General features: G+C 38.8%; 1 protein-coding gene across 1 annotated transcript in view; it reads right to left on the reverse strand.

The window, feature by feature from the left end:
• The window catches only part of SLC15A1 (solute carrier family 15 member 1), a 29,722-nt gene that overhangs the window by 11,712 nt on the left and 998 nt on the right, over positions 1-17,012 (reverse strand). The window contains exons 2-11 of the mRNA XM_069970698.1: positions 8,798-8,814; positions 7,477-7,564; positions 7,196-7,337; positions 5,992-6,111; positions 5,710-5,809; positions 5,513-5,603; positions 5,038-5,121; positions 3,641-3,723; positions 2,204-2,290; positions 856-945 (exon numbers count right to left, since the gene is read on the reverse strand). Coding sequence (XP_069826799.1) covers positions 856-945; positions 2,204-2,290; positions 3,641-3,723; positions 5,038-5,121; positions 5,513-5,603; positions 5,710-5,809; positions 5,992-6,111; positions 7,196-7,337; positions 7,477-7,564; positions 8,798-8,814 — 902 coding nt within the window. The remainder of the gene's footprint in view (positions 1-855; positions 946-2,203; positions 2,291-3,640; positions 3,724-5,037; positions 5,122-5,512; positions 5,604-5,709; positions 5,810-5,991; positions 6,112-7,195; positions 7,338-7,476; positions 7,565-8,797; positions 8,815-17,012) is intronic.

The following is a 17,012-nucleotide window of genomic DNA, read 5'->3' on the forward strand; positions in this document are numbered from 1 at the left end:
ATATATATATATATATATGTATATATGTATATATATATATATAATAACTGTCCAACAGTAATCTGCAAGCATTGATGGGTTCCATTTACCCGATACCTTAGGCTGGGTTCACACTGCGTTTTTGCAATCCGTTTTTTTTTTTTTTTTTTGCAAAAAACGGATGCATCTGTGTGCATCCGTTTTGATCCATTTTCCATTGACTTCCATTATAGTGTTGACAATACTTTTGTGTCTGTTAAAAAAAAACAGATCCATTTTTTTTTAATAATGGAAGTCAATGGAAAAGCAGATCAAAACGGATGCACACAAATGCATCTGTTTTTTTCATTGTTCGTTTTTTGCAAAAAAAGAATGAAAAACACGGATAGCAAAAACGCAGTGTGAACCTAGCCTTATACCATAACTATTGGTTATTCTAAGATGATGCAATATACCAGTTGATGATCCAATACTGATGATGCAAACTTTTCCTAGTATTGTATCACAGGCTGTGAGAAATATTGAAAGTACGTCTATATCTTGAAAATTAGAGCCAATTTCAAAATTTGAACATCATCGATCTTAGTTCAACTGTTTTCATGTCGGAACCTTTTTGGCTGTTGACCAGTGTTATTGTTCCGTGTAATAGTGCCCTTACAGAGCGGGAACGGAGCAGAGGAGGAAGGTAAGACCTCAGCGTCTCACCTTCCTCCTCAGCATCCTGGAGCTATAGGGGGCTATCAGCAGGTTAGATTTGTCTAACTTTTTAACAGTTCTTCTTTAAAATTGATAGAGACATTATACACCTGGGCACAAAAAACATGTATTTTATATAGTGTGTATTGAAAACTAAATGTATTTTCTTCCACAGATTACCTGTTGATCAAAAAGTGCCCAGAACATTGGCAGCGGAATGTATAGAAACAGAACCTTCAGAACCATCTTAATTTGGGCAATAAGGAGTTCCTATTATTGCAAGGAAAAAAAGGTTTACATGATATTATGTGCTCATATGCATTGCAGTGATTATAGTAAGTGAAGTTTAAAGAATACATAGGGGCATTAACACTTAAAGGAAGAACTTAAATATGATTTAATTTGAAAAAAAAAATCACAGGATATCTGCAAATGTTTGAGATACAGTATGTGTTCTTAGATTTTTATCCACGATGCTCATAACCAGGGTTTTACCCAGAAATAATAGGGCACCACAGTGGAGCTCAGAATGATCCCTACCCCCACTGATGCCAAATAAACTACACTTTTATTACAAGCTTATATGCAGCATAACTTTTCATGGTAAATAAAACCTGCGATATGGTTAAATTCATAAAACACTGCATAGGGGATCACTATTTTTCTGGCTTGAGAAATGAATAGTGAATAGTTTGGGCTGTTTGTAGCCATCACTAGGGAGAACTCATTTTGGGGGGAGGGGGTCAGGAACAAGTATACAGTACTATTAGGCACTAAATTAGCCAATAATGTCACTATACAGTGGCCGCACTGGTCAGATATTTATGCACAGACAGTCTGTAGACAATTAGATTATATTCAGCTGATCTTAAGGTCCCCGTACACCATTAATAACTGACGCCCAAATGGTCGTTCGGATGTGAGTTATGTCTCCCTCCAGCCGCCTGTCCTCCCCATACACAAGAAAATTCAGCACGGCCAAGCATTCCTCTATTCTCTACGGGAAGAGGAGAGTTAAGCTGCCGCAACAGCACTTTGGTTGGGACTTATCTCTCCCTGAACTTAGGGGTCGGGTGGTGATTTTCCATCACACACAAAGCCTGTCACCACTGACATCATCTGTGGTGCTTGTTCGGGAGAGCCCAATACACCTTAATTTGATGGCCAAACATGCCACTAATTGTTGGTACTGCAGAATAAAGTTTAAGATGTATCACCGGGGGCAGACCACCTACTAAGCTGACCCTGATCTATACCACTGTTACTGAACTCAATGGTAGCTGTATAAATGTGTTTGCAGTAAGCCCCTACCCTGTGGTGCCTATAGGTGTCCATAGTAACACTAGCACAGCAAACTGTTTAGTGCTGGGCCCCCTCTTACAATGTTCTTCAGTAACTTAGTGCTAATGGATGTTATGGATGGATTTGATGGTCACATTGATCAATCTGAAATCAATGTCTGTATCCACAGATAACACAAATAATAGCATATATGTTCTATTGCAGTGACAGTAAATTTCTTACTTACATCATATTTTTCTTTTGCCCAGTCCATCCAATGCTCCCTCTTAGGAATTGATTTACTACGATTTCTGAACCTGTTGCTGATAGCAAACTGAGAAAAGATAACACAAAATATGCTCAGATCAGTATATACGTGTGTGTACAGTCTCACAAAAGAATATAATAGAAGGATCCGCACTATCCACTGATATTGGTGGTATAGAGTGTAGTGTAATGCAGTCCAGGTTACAGATGTACATATCTATACATTTTGTGGCACTCAGTTTTCCCAGACGAATAAGACCATTCGTGAAAGTTGTAACAAAAAAGAAAGTACACAAATGGCACTTACCATGTCTGTAAAATCTAGTTCACCAGTTTATTAAAGGAAACACATGAACATTAGGCAAGGGTAAAGAAATGGACAATGGCTGTTTCTCAGCAACTATGCAGCTCCATGTTTTTCACCCTTACATGATGCCCATGTGTTTTCTTGAATAAACTGGTAAGTACCGCTCTTGTAATTCCTCTTTTATTTTATATAATCATTTATTCAGATACTATTCAGTTTTATAAAGGTTTTTAGAATTATGTTGGTGACTCCCAGCTCCTTTTCTAGCTGCTGCTGGTCCCCTGCTGCTTACTGATTCTGGCTCCTTCAGAGTCAGAGAAGGACCCAGTTGCTGGCCTAGACAGGACATCGCTGCAACCAATGATTAACTAGTCAGGCAGGTCCTGCCTGATGGAAGTTGTGGGGGACTGGAGTTAGGTATCACCTCTCTTGACGAGCCCTACAAGTATAACTATGTTAGTTGAGAGAAAGGGTGTTATTACACGGGCCGATGAAGGCCCGATAATAACTGTAAACAAGCGTCAATCTGCTAGATCGGCCCTCCTTTACTGGGCCTATTACACGGCCCGATTATCGTTTAACAAGGGCTGCAGGGACATCGATGTCCTTGCAGCCTTTGCTTAACTTTATACATTACCTGTCCAGGCTGCAGGGCTCCTCTTGCAGTCTTCTCCCCGGGTCCCACGCACTCCAGCTTCAGAGCAGCCTTTCTTAGTTGACAGGCCAATCAGCCAAACACTGGCCGCGGCAGTCCCGGACAGTAATTGGCTGAGCGGCCTGTCAGCTCAGACAGGCTTCTCTGAAGCTGGAGCGCGCGGGACCCAGGGAGAAGACCGCAAGAGGACCCCTGCAACCTGGAAGGTAATGTATATCGTCAGTTGCCGGCCGTGCACCGCTATTACACGTAGTGATGCGCGGTTGGCGCCTAACAATTATAGGTACAAACCTATATCAACAATCAGCCGATGATTGTTGTCATTGGCTGATCATTGTATTTATTACACGGATCGATAATAGGCCAAATCAGGCCAATTCAGCCGATTTTCGTTCCGTGTAATAGTACCCTAACCCTTTAAGGAGTGCTTACAGTAAAGTTAATAGTTTACTAACCGAGATGCATTTGGAAACTTGAACTATAATGTTACCCTGGGGGGGATTTTTTTTGTACATTCCGCTCCCAATGATAAATACAACTGGAGGAAAGAAAGAAACATAATGTTATCAACAAACATTATCTATTACATAAGATAACACAATACTATTGCCAACAACTATTCTGTCTTAGGGTATAAACCCACACACCGTATATGCAGCGTATTTACTGCTGCGATACGCAGCAAACTCGCAGCAAACTCGCAGCAAACTCGCAGCAGATTAGATCTAAATAACTGAACACAGCATGAAATCTGTACCAACAAATCTGCTGCGTATTTGTTGCGTATCTGCTGCATATACGGTGTGTGGGTTTATACCCTTAAGGAATATAGATACTTTTAAGTCTCTATTGCTTTATTGCCTAGTTTATCGACCAGTGGCACATGTATTATATGGACTGCATGCTAGGTCTGTAGCGGGTACTTAACTGTTTCTATGCTGTGTCTTTAACCAATGCGGCAAGGGTGGGGGGGATGCTCTGCTGCAAAGATTTAGCAGTTCCATAGAATAATCTCAAGTACAGTAGTAGAAAAAAATGCACTGCGGCACTCACCCATGGATGCAAATTATTTATTTCATCTGATGTAAAAAGCGCTGAAACAAAGCATGTAAAAAGCGCTGGAACAAAAAACGTTCAGCCGCTGGGATGACTTGGCGGGCTACAGTTGTTTCACAGAAATGACCCACTTCCTCTGGCTTCTCCAGGGAAAAGAATTAGCATTGATCGGTGAGTGCCACATGCATTTTTTCTACCACTGTACTTGAGATTAATTTTATGACATACTGTTTGAAATGAGAGCACATAAAAAACCTAAACAAAGAATCTTTTTTATAAAAATTATGGACGGCATTTGCATAAAACGACTGTATTTTGGCACCTGTCCAAAAAACAGCTGCAAAACTGCAAAAATGCTGTGTGAACATAGCCTGATACTGAAAATGGGAGGCCAAGGTTGCAATGAGAAATTGAATGCAATATGCAGGACTCAGATAGATGAATAGATTCTGAATGCACTAAAGTGTACATAAATGTAGACAGTCGGACAAGTTCAGAATTAAGTGCTACCTAGTGCTAAATGCTTAAAGGGAATCTCAGCTGCAATTCACATTCCAAACTGCTGACACTGTTAGATGCTAGAGCAAGAAGACACACAGTAGCTTTCATATATCTGTGCTTCCAGAAAATTAAAAAATGACTCTTATTCTTCTTTGATGCAAAGAGTGAAAGAGACTTTTTCAAGCTCCTGAAGTGCAGCAAGCCGCAATGATGCCCTTTGCCCCCTTTTATACCTATCCCTGCTTGCTTGATTGATTGACTGAATGAATGGTGTATATGCACCTTTATAACTTACCTAGAGCAACCACCATGAGACCAGCAGGCACACCAAAGGCCAAAGGATAGCACTTCTCTTGAACATGAATACCACATTCCTGGCCTGGAAATTACAAAACTATTTGTTTAATGGTTTTTAATCTTTAATCTTTCTCTATATAAATTAATTTCCAATATGACCTTCCAACATAATTTCCAGATATGACCTTTAGTGATACGATGCAACAGAGATAACCGTGCTGAAATATATACTACTTCGTACTACAAAATGTTGCTGCGTGTGCCTACAGGTTGTGAGACTTTTATCTATAGAGCGCCTTTAATTCCAGAGCGCTATACAAGGGACGGGGGTAACAGACAGGAACAATACAAGATCAAAAGCACATTACATCAAGGCAAATGGCAGACTGGTACATGAGTGAAGGAGGACCCTGCCCGCGAGGTCTTACAATTTATCTGGTCTCTCATCAATAAAACAAGATGTCTTCACTTACTTCTCAAGATGGGAGTGATAATGGTGGACAAAAGACTTCCAGCATTGATTGACAGATAAAAGATGGAAAAGAATCGGCTCCTCTGTTTATCCTACAGTAGAAACACATCTTGCTTCAGGAATATCACAGAGATGGCTGGCACATTGCAGCAGCACTTTTATAAGTTGATTGAAAGGCGTACAAATATAAAAACTTACCTGAGTCTCATCAAACTGGTCTCCTCCAAAGGCTGCAACACAAGGTTTGATCCCTCCAGTGCCCAAAGCAATTAAAATAAGGCCAACCATTGATAATGCACTATGAAACAAGACAACAACATGCAAGAAAAAATATGTCACCTGCAGAAGTTGACCTGTTTTTTTTTTTTTTACCAAATCTGTTTTTAATACTAATAATCTAGAGTACAAAGTTGTATAAAATATACATAGATAGAATAAACAGGAAGTTCATGCTATACCTTAAGAACTATTTGTACTTACATATGGACAGGAATACTGTCAGGTTTTCCATCTCTGTTTCCATCGGTGAGATCATGAATAGCGCTTACAGACATAACAACCTGACCGACTGTGTACACAATAGACAGATATACAATGGTCCTGAAAGTGAAAAAGTTTCACAGAATATATTACTTATGCATTAGAGCAACATGTTGTAATGTAAAGTAAAGGTGTATAAAAGCATGATCATGTCTGTAAGTCTGTAAAGTACTTTATTGGAAACTTAGAGTGCTGAATTTGTGCTGGGTTTACACAGTGTTTGGTAGGTTTTTTTCACTGTTTTTGTGGCTAGGTGTTACATAGTGAAAGATAAAACACCCAAGTTTTTAGTGTCTGTTTAATTTCCCATAAACACTGGACAGTTCACTTACAGTTTTTGTGTATGGTACTTATTTTGGATGTAATATAGGCTATTGACCAGTGTTATGTGTTATTCGCGTGATTTTAGCACCTTTGTTTGCACATAGAATCAATAAAAAAATGGAAATGGCAAGCAAGGGCCCAAGTTGCATAAGATGCCAGAAATGCAACAAAAAAAGCCAAAAAAAATATTGAGCTAAAATTTAAGGATTATTTTGCTTGTAAAGCAAGTGTATTTTTGAGCCCTTAAAATACATTGGCTCAGATTTATCAATTTGTGTAAAAACAAAAACTGTCAATCACAGCTCTGCTAAAATAAAAGCTGAGCTCTGATTGGTTGCTGTGCACAAATTACACCAGTTTTTCTTTCACACAAATTGTTTAACATGGGCCATTGTATCATTGATTGAACATAACCTCACTGTGTATTATGTAAATTGCAATAACTATCTGGGTGGACAAAAGCAAATAACACAATCATATTATGGCACTTTATACAACATGGCACACACAGTTTAGCTATGTTCATATGTGTGTTTTACTAAACTTGAGCTTACAAATTGGAGGAGACCAGGCTCTTGAAAATTCACTATCCTAGGGGTATATATATATATATATATATATATATATATATATATATATATATATATATATATAATTTTTTACTAGAAAAGTTTGACTGTTATTCTGGACAAGCTCCTTGGAATCTTATAGCTGTTGTATACTAATGTTTAGTTAGTGACTTATTTTGTAAGTGAAGGATGTAGCCTGTATCTATGTCAGCCATAAGACATTTCACACATCAAACAACAGAATGACTTACTTGAATTTTCCCAGCCAAGAGTCTGCAATGATAGCCCCAAGGATTGGAGTCAGGTAACACACAGCCACAAAGGTGTGATAAACCACAGTAGAGAGGTTGTCGTCCCATTGTATGAAGTATTTGAAGTACAAAACTAACACGGCTACAAAGAAAAGATAAGGAGATAAGATCTTTTTATACTGTGTCGTAATCTGTTATCAGGTGAGCAGAGATTTCTTACCGCTTTTATTTTGGCTGAGAATTTATACTGGAAGAAAAAGTAACATATTTGTAGACCTTACCTCGCATTCCATAGTAGGAGAACCGTTCACAGAACTCATTGATGACAATAAAGAATATACTTAGAGGGTAGCCAAAGCATCCTGGCGCCTAAAGGTAAAAAAAAAAAAAAGAGTTGTTTTACTGACTATTTTAAGTCACATTCAATCTAATTTTCCAACAGAATTCTTTGGGATCTATGTTTTTTGCTGAAATTATGGAGGTAATGTCCGCCAAATATATGGTTTCGAAATTCTAGCTAGTGTCATCATTTTGACTATTCCACCTTTTTTGCAAGTACTTTTATGGCTTCACAAAAAAATACGGACGATAAAGATGATACTATGGATGCATTACAGACAAATGTTAGCGGATTGCAGACAAAATATTGCGGACTCAAAATATAATCTGAAAAAATATACTGATGTGTGAATAAGGCACCGGCTGGGGTCAGAGAAGATCATCCCGGCCTGTACTGCAGTACCGGCCAGATGATCTTCATTTCTGATGAATTTGGATGCGGATGCACCTGTGTGTGCCCGCATCCGAATTCTCCGCTGCACACAATGGAGCGTGCGGCCAGAGCCTCACACTCCATTGTGTGAACTGACAGGTTCTCTGTCATTGAATAGTAGTTGCTGAAAATTGACATGTCAGTTTTCCGTGCAGCCAGATAGAATCACGGCCGGAGTGTATACTATGGGGGAGATTTATCTAGCATGGTGTAAAGTGAAACTGGCTCAGTTGCCCCTAGCAACCAATCAGATTCCACCTTTCATTTTCCACATAGTCTGTGAGGAATGAAAGGTGGAATCTAATTGGTTGCTAGGGGCAACTGAGCCAGTTTCACTTTACACCATGTTTAATAAATCTCCACCTATGTGTATACACTCTGGACGGAATTCCATTCATTCACAATACAATGGATGTTTTGTGTAAATTATGGTCGTTGTTGCAAATTGCAATAACGGCTGTGATGTACACAAAACATACGTTGTGTGAACATGGCCTCCTCACTATGTAACAATACTGAAATAAAATAGATGGCTATGGCTATAGATTTATAAGAGTTCTGGTTTCTTTCTATTTTTATTGATTTGATTATTTGCACTCCCCATAATATCTATAATGAAATTGTTATCTATTTAGAGACAAACTTTTTATTAGTATCCTGGCCGTGAAGTAGCTTCATACTTTCTTTTATTTTAATACTTCTATAGCCACGGTAAATATAGAACCATGGCAGGTCTAATTGTTTATGTATGGCTGACAATGTGAATGCAGAGTAAACAGTAAAGAAAACATTTGAATATAAAATAGATATATTGCAGTAAAGAAACTTACTGATTTTTCGCCCCTCCCTGTTTAGGAAAGAAAAAGGAAATTCATTATTTTTAAATATCCGCATTGAATGTGATTGTTACCAAAGCAAAAATAAAAGCAGTAAACAAAAAGAAGGACACTAAGGTCTAATGTAAGTGATTGCAATATATACAGTACTTACATTTTCAAAATTGACATGTCAGTTCTTTGGGCGGATGGTGGAATCTGCCTGAACATAGAATGGAGCCTATGGGACAGGAGGAACTTCAAGCAGGAGCGCGCACGGAATCTGCTTGAAGTTCTCCGCTCGGAATAAGTAGTGTGCACATACCCTAATAGGGCTTCCTTAGGGATGTATTGAAACAAACAAATCAACAAACAAACACACCTATTGCTCAATTATATAGCTATCAAATATATCTATTATCAGTGTATCTATACCTCATATGGTTATTTAGCAATATAAAAGTTTTTAGCAATTTGCTTTTGTTCTGGGGACCAACAATAATCTTTATCTCTGGTCACGCAATAGTTAATAACACATGACATTAGCCAGTGCCACCACCAACATACACAGTAGAGCAAAAAGCCAAATGAGTCATCTTCTTCTTGTGGTACCTTATATATTATACTACCAGTGAAACCAGTGAAAAATTGCCCTTAGGAACTCAAATACTCTATTTATTGTCAATTATTCAATAAATGCTAGAAAATTCATTTTAAGTTCCTGTTCAAGAAACAAACACAGCTGATGCTTTATTACTTCGAAATATAAGCACTTAAGTAATGTGTCCTACATGGCCTATGATCTGGTATAGAGCAAAATAATACATAGATCATTATATACTGTTTATTACAGTCACTCTAGATAGCTCCATTAAAACAATTGTAGAAAATCCCCTGGTATACTCCAGGGTTTTACTCCAAGTAAAAGACTTAGAAAGACCCTGATAGAATAATGATCAATGACCAATGTATTAAATAATATATATAATTTTTTTTGCAGATCATAAAGAATATATCCAAATATCCCATAAAAACATATATACCCCGGAAATCAAATGAAAGGTGCTCCTTCTTTACACCCACCAACGCATTTTGCTGTCCTTCTTCCACTCGCAGAAGCAATGCATGTGCTGGTAAGGAGGATGGGCATCTTTTGGTTTTGGTGTAGGTTTCATTTGCCTACTGTTTATTGTGACGGATATCTCCAGGAGTCCTGGTTGTTCCAAAAGTCTCCTCCCTCCCCACCCTCCTGTCTCTGAACTCTACAGGCAGTTCTTTCCTCCTCATGGCTTGGCTTTTGCTCTGATATGCACATGTCAGCTGTGAGACCTTATATAGACCGGGCTGTGTCTTTCACAATTAGTGTTGGACTGTGGTGTCTGGGGCCCACCAGAGGAAATGATCCTAGGGGCTCACCAATGAAGAACCAGTGAGAAATGACATGTCAGTCAGTGTTAGTGCAGGTTCTAAAGCTTGGGGCCCACTGGAGGATTCTCCAGTCCTCGGGTGGGCCAGTCCAACACTGTTCACAATCCTGTCCAATCAACTGAATTTACCACAGGTGACTCCAATCAATGTGTAGAAACATCTCGGAGATTATCAAGAGAAATGGGAAAGCCCCCAGCGCTAAATATCAAGTGTTATAGCAACAGACTGAATACTGGACTGAATGTCAATGCAAAATTTGAGTTTTTCCTATGTGATACATTTCCAAAAAATTCTAAAATTCAGTTTGGTTTATTGAGTGCAAATGGGAGAAAACTAGTTATTTTTCCTTTTTCTTTTTTTTTGCACAAGGCTGCAGTATAACATTTGGGTCTGAATACTTTCCGAATGCACTGGAATGGAAGCCATAATGCAGATGTGAACAGGGCCTATACAGTTCATCATCTACATGGAAATACTGAAATTATGTCTCACATATGCAAATCATATTGTGAGCCTGGTGCAAGCAGATACAGTCTTTGCTCATTGCTGTGGGATATGTGCGCACTATAGTACCAGTAGATAGTACGAACAATATTTGATTGTTACATTATTTTTCTCTTTATCTGAGATTAGTTGCTGAAATGTCATCATTTTCTTTCTTTCTTTCTTTCTTTCTTTCTTTCTTTCTTTCTTTCTTTCTTTCTTTCTTTCTTTCTTTCTTTCAAATGGTGGGTTGATGGACTTTCCTGGGTAAAAAAAAAAGTCTATCTGCTTTACCGTGTGTTAAAAATGTGCCAAAGTTTTGGTGTAAAGTGATCCAGCTAATAGACCATGTAAATTTACACTAGATAACCTAAAGATAATACTAGCTTGTGCCTCCATACTAAAGCTCAGTATGAAGTTATTGAATTTCTAGTTATGTCCCTATTTCTTTACCAGTTTCAATGTACTTTTCTTCAGACTTATTAAAAAGTGACAAGTGGCATTCGCCTGCAGGTTCCTCAGCCACCATCCCCGGCAGCATCTATCTGAGAGGTGGTGAGCAAAGATGAACCAGAAATAGAAATGACAATAAAATAAAATGGCTGTGGACCAAGTTCAGATAGGAACAGCCTTACCAGGAAACACTTAGGAGCAGTTTGAGATTACAGAAGCTTTTATCCTTAACTCCTGATCCACAGCAATAAAAAAAACCTCACAGGTAAAAGGTATGGTTGGGAAGATAAACGTGACGCATTTGTGATATGATGTCTACAGCAAATCATTATGCCCTCTTTGTGGGATTTAATGGAATTGTTTAGGTCCATACTGGACAATTGGGTGTCCTCAGTTATTTACAGAGACACACAAAGGGGTTTTCTTTCTCAGTTTCATCACATCTTCATCACGTCTTATTATGCTGATATTCTTTAGTAGAGGGGGTACAGTGGGTGAAAACAGTGCCTTACAGAGTTCAAAGGACTGTTCAGTGTCTATATGCATTAAGAGATGAGAAAGCTGTTGTCAGACTCTTCTGGCAGCAGCTCATATCTCTGAGAACAAAAAGATTGGGTAGTTGAAATACATCAAATGCCCAATCCTTCTCTTCACCAACATCTGCAGTCAAATAAGAATTGGAGACTTCCATATGGGTGAGGCTGGGTGTTCACTGTATTTTTGCAGTCACACAAAAATACATCCGTTTGTTTTTTGTTTCTGTTTTTTTTGCATAAAACAGATGAAAAAGCAGTATAAACCCAGCATGAGGTGGTTGGCTGTTTCCCTAGAAATTGGTGGGTTCAGCTGAGGCATGTCTAATATATATGACCAGTTTAACTTTACAACATGGTCAGCTATGTCTTGCTCAATGATAAACCATTAGTATGGCTGTGGTCAGTCAGGAGTGCACATCACATTTTAACTGTATACTTGTTAATATACATCTGGAATCTGTTAAATAGGTTGTTCATATATAATGTGGCGGGCTGACAGCTTGCCCATTAAGTTTAATGTTAAATGTAGTCAACTAGTGACTATGTTTGGTCCATTTTCTGATTGTATATATTTTGTTGGACTAAAAAGCATAGTCCTGAAAAATGAGCCTATATGTTCAAAAAACAGACTACTAAGTGACTAGTCATTTGGTTCACTCAACTTAAATACATTTAATGTATTGGTAGACTTTTTTGACAGGTTCGCAATATATTAAAGGGGTTATCCAGTGCTACAAAAACATGGCCACTTTCTTCCAGAGACAACACGACTCTTGTCTCCAGTTCAGGTGCGGTTTGCAATTAGGCTCCATTCACTTCAATGGAACTGAGCAGCAAAACCCCGCCCAAGCTGGAGACAAGAGTGGGCCTGTCTCTGGAAGAAAGTGGATATGTTTTTGTAGCGCAAACAGGGTAAATGTGATGTTCACACAGCCTTGTGTATGTTAACTACCTTGCTTCTTAAGAAATGTTTTATTAAAGGGGTTATCCAGGCTTAGAAACATTTGGCTGCTTCCTCCCAGGAACCACTCTTTAGGGTTAGGGTGTGGTTTTGCAGCTCAGTTCCACTAAAGTGAAAAAGAGCTGAGCAGAGTGCTCTCTAACACCACAAACAACCTGGAGACAGGTGTGGGGCTCTTTTTGCTAAATAAAAGGAGCGTCGTTCTTTCTAATCCTGGATAAACCCATTTAACATTTAAGAAGAAATGAAAGAAATATTTATAAATCTGACATTTACTTTTGATGCAGAAATGATTCCTTAGTTTTTTAGCATATAGTATATGACAAGGTCTTCTTCATCCAGATTGCTAAACATCTATAGGGTATAAACACACACACCGTATACGCAGCGTATTTACTGCTGCGATACGCAGCAAATACGCAGCAGATTAGATCTAAGTAACTGAACACAGCATCAAATCTGCACCTGCAGATCTGCTGCGTATTTGCTGCGTATACGGTGTGTGTGTTTGTACCCATAAGAAGAAAACCATTCCATTTCGAAATATGCTCTCTGGTCAGTTTTATAATCCATGGAACTAGGTACTCTGTGTTAAATTGCCTTGCTTGGTACACAGGATATCAACAAAGTGTTATCTCTTAGAGGAGCTATCAAGTGCACTTTGAGTTCAAGTGCGCACAGTAAATACAGTTAAAGCCAATTGCAAATTTGTTTCTGTGCGTAACGGCTGATAGTTTCTGTAATCTTTGTTCTGTAACTAATGGCAATAAAATATGACTTTAAAATTAGCAAATATAATAAGCTTCATTTTGCCGCATCAGTTAATGTACATATTAGCGAACATCAAGAAAACTGGATGCCAGGTTCTCTATTTCCAAGAATCAGCTGACGTGCTGCTCTGATCTCTTATTTTATTATCTATAGCTCTTTAGATGATTGTTTCCTTATTGTAAGTCCATAGAGTTTACAAAAGCATTAATGTGCACGTTAGTTATATAATCTTTTTTGGTTTTGTATTTTTCTGTGACTGAATTGTTATAGTGCAGATGGAAATATTTTACCACCCATTAATGTTCTCCACTTCTGCAGAGTTGATTGGATAGAAAGAGCTGAAGTACAGAGCCTGCTGTCCTTTCCGATAGTTCTACGAGTATACTTGTAACATGATTCATTTACACTGGAGTCATGCTTTACGCTTTTATAGGTTCTAGTAGGATTTATTTGCTACCTCGCCTGACCTATAATGGGTCCATCAATTTTCCTTTTTTTACTATAGAGTATTACATAATAATAGGTAATACACATGAGAACAGAAGCTCTATACAGTGCACATAGAGCAGAGCATTCATGGTGCCCGATACATCATTTATATTTTCCCGGCGTGTGCACTTTCAACAACCTCCATAACCTAATGAAGATAAGAAGTGAATATAAAATATACAAGTGCCACCTAATGATGTGCTAATGATAACAATGACTCTAAAGAAGATGTCTGAGAATATGGGTTCTATGGTAGCTTGGCTTAATGCTTAGTATTGTGTTGCTTATCCATGCTCAGTACATTTGCAATTCTGTACTTATCTGGAGATGTTTATAGAGGCAGACTTCCTAGTCATACAACCCATTACAACCCCATACAGCAAAAGAAAAAAACAGCGCTACTCTTGACCTCAGGTTGTGTTTTGGTATTACAACATAGCTTCATTTAATTCAATAGAACGGAACTGCCATGCCACTAAGAAACTGAGGACAAGAGTGGTGCCCTTAATAGAAGAAGTTAGCTATGTTTTTCTAATCCTTAATAACCCCTTCAAAAAGTCATTAGTTACCAGGCAATATCTCTTGCAACTAAATTGTCAAATTTGACTCAATTTATCAACCAAATATATATTTTGTTATGATTTTCTGTATATCTGCCTTATCTAAAAAATATGTTTAGATACAGAGTATTAACAACTGAGCCATGTGGCCCAGCACTAGGCATAATAAAATTTACAGAGTTTTCCTTACCCATTTAAAGTGACCCTTTTTCTTTTTTTTAGCAATGCCTAGGGAGGGGGTGAGTGAAAACAATTACATCCACTTACCTCCCTGGCTCCAGCGCTGCCGCCCACATTCCTCTGCTCTTTTCCCCCAGTTTGTGGCCACCTCCACGTGTGGAGACGTGACATTGCAGGCCCTCTCAGCCATCCAGAAGCTGTAGCATTGTCCTGCCCCTGCCACTGAAGAGCTGAGCTGCAACTGTATTAAACTACATTCAAAAGCCTGGACCCTGCTAGAACTGCAGGATCAGAAATAACCACATTTCTGGTCGTTTAACCCCTTAGATGCCACAGTCACAAGTGACCATAGCATCTAAGTGATTTGACAAAGAATCCCAGGTCTACCATGCCTGTACATCTATAAGGCTACGTCATGTAGAGAGCAAGTAGGGCTGCAGTGAGGGAAAGTAGAAAAGTTTAGGTACTTGGAATGCAGTGAGGCAAAAATTTCATTTGTCAGAAAACATTTTTTATTGTACGATTACTAAAATAAAAGAAACTATATTTTTGCAATTATGACATTTGTATTGATCGTCAGAACAAAAATAACACTATTTATACTGTATGGTGAAATGTGGAGGAAAAAGCAACAAAAAAGAGAGAACTTTGCTGAATTGTCATTTTTTATAGCCCCCCGATTTTTGGGAGAAGAATAAGGATGCAAATATAATGTGGGGTACAAATACTAAAACGGACAAATCATAGGATCCAGAGGGTATACATCCCCCAGGTTGTGCAGGAATCAAGTACAGTGCTAGACAGACCCTTAATCCTTACATTTAAAAATTCTATAACCACAGGAATTGTTCCACAAGACTGGTACATGACAAAGGTGGTACTACTGTTCAAAAAGGGGTCAAAAAGTGATGATAGACACTACAGGCCTGTAAGTTTACCGTCTCTTGTGGGTAACAAGTTTGAAGGTTTTCTAGGTGCTATCCTAATGTTTCAATAAGTTTTATTAAGATTTTTCACACAAGAAATTTTTAACATACATTTGGTTTAAAACGTAGGGAAGGAAATGATACATTAGATAATATATAAACAAAGGGGTGGAGGGTGGGTGGGGGGGAGGAAGGGTAAGGAAGGGGGGAGAGGGGAAAGGTCTAACATGTGTAGTAGACATTCAGACCATCACTTATTGTTGAATGTGAAGAGTGTACTTCGCAACAATATCCGTCTATTCAGGTTAGAGTCCATTAGCCATAAGCAAGAAATATAGTACACTTCAAGCTTTCCTGTTGTCCCAGGATCATCAATGAAATAGGATGGTGGTGATGGAGGGGGAGGGGAACACAATAACCAGGCCAAATTAGCAGGCCTAACGTAACAGTGGTATGGAATCTGCATATATTTAACCTTGCATAGCTGCCAAATACAAGGCATAGGGCCAGGCATGGAACCCGTAAGAGTATAAAGATGACAGATATGGTCAGGTCGAGAGAGTAAGGAGAAAGGTATGCAAAGATAGGAAGAGTAAGTTATAGTTGTTATGTGCCATCTCTAAAGTGTATACAGTTCTCCCACAGCGTCCAGATGGACTGAAACTTCTTCGAAGTATTCCTGGTGAATGATATGAGGCGTTCCAAGGTGTAGCAGAGGCGTGTATCCCCGATTACTTCCCCTATGGATGGGGTAGCAGTGTCTTTCCAATGACGGGTGATTACTACTCTAGCGATAGTTAGGATCTTAGACACAATGGGCCGAATTTACGGGGGAATATGATCTAATTCTAAATGTAATAAGGCCTGAGCTGGATTTAGTGGGAGGGTTAGACCTGTAATTGTCGTTAATAGTTTGGAAGCTTCGGACCAAAATAAGGTAAGGTGTGTACATTCCCATAGTATGTGTAGTAGGGAGCCCGTCTGTCCACAACCCCGCCAGCAAAGTGGGGAGCTCGCAGGAAAAAGCGAATGCAGCTTCTGCGGGGTATAATACCAGTGCAGTCGTACCTTAATTACATTTTCTCGGTGAGCGGCCGGGATAACTGCTCGTAATGACCGTTTATAAGCTGAGAGCCATTCTTCGGCCGTAAATTGTTTCCCTAGCAAGGTCTCCCACATTAGCAAGGCAGCGGGTTTCTTGAAATCAGAAAAGTTGCCAAGGAAATCATACAGGGGACGTAGGCCCCGGAATTTCCCGTTCAATAGAGCAAATAAGGAGGCATCCCATATAGTGGTGGACAGGGGGGCTTCATTAATACAGTGTCTTACTTGAAGATATAAAAAGAAAGAGGAGGGGGGTAAGTCATAGGTAGTGACTAACTGTGCAAACTCAAAAAGGTGCTGTTAGGTGCTATCCTAAGGTGGTTCAATTAAAAAAATATT

Source organism: Dendropsophus ebraccatus, chromosome 5 (assembly GCF_027789765.1).
Source record: "Dendropsophus ebraccatus isolate aDenEbr1 chromosome 5, aDenEbr1.pat, whole genome shotgun sequence".
Taxonomy (NCBI): Eukaryota; Metazoa; Chordata; class Amphibia; order Anura; family Hylidae; genus Dendropsophus; species Dendropsophus ebraccatus.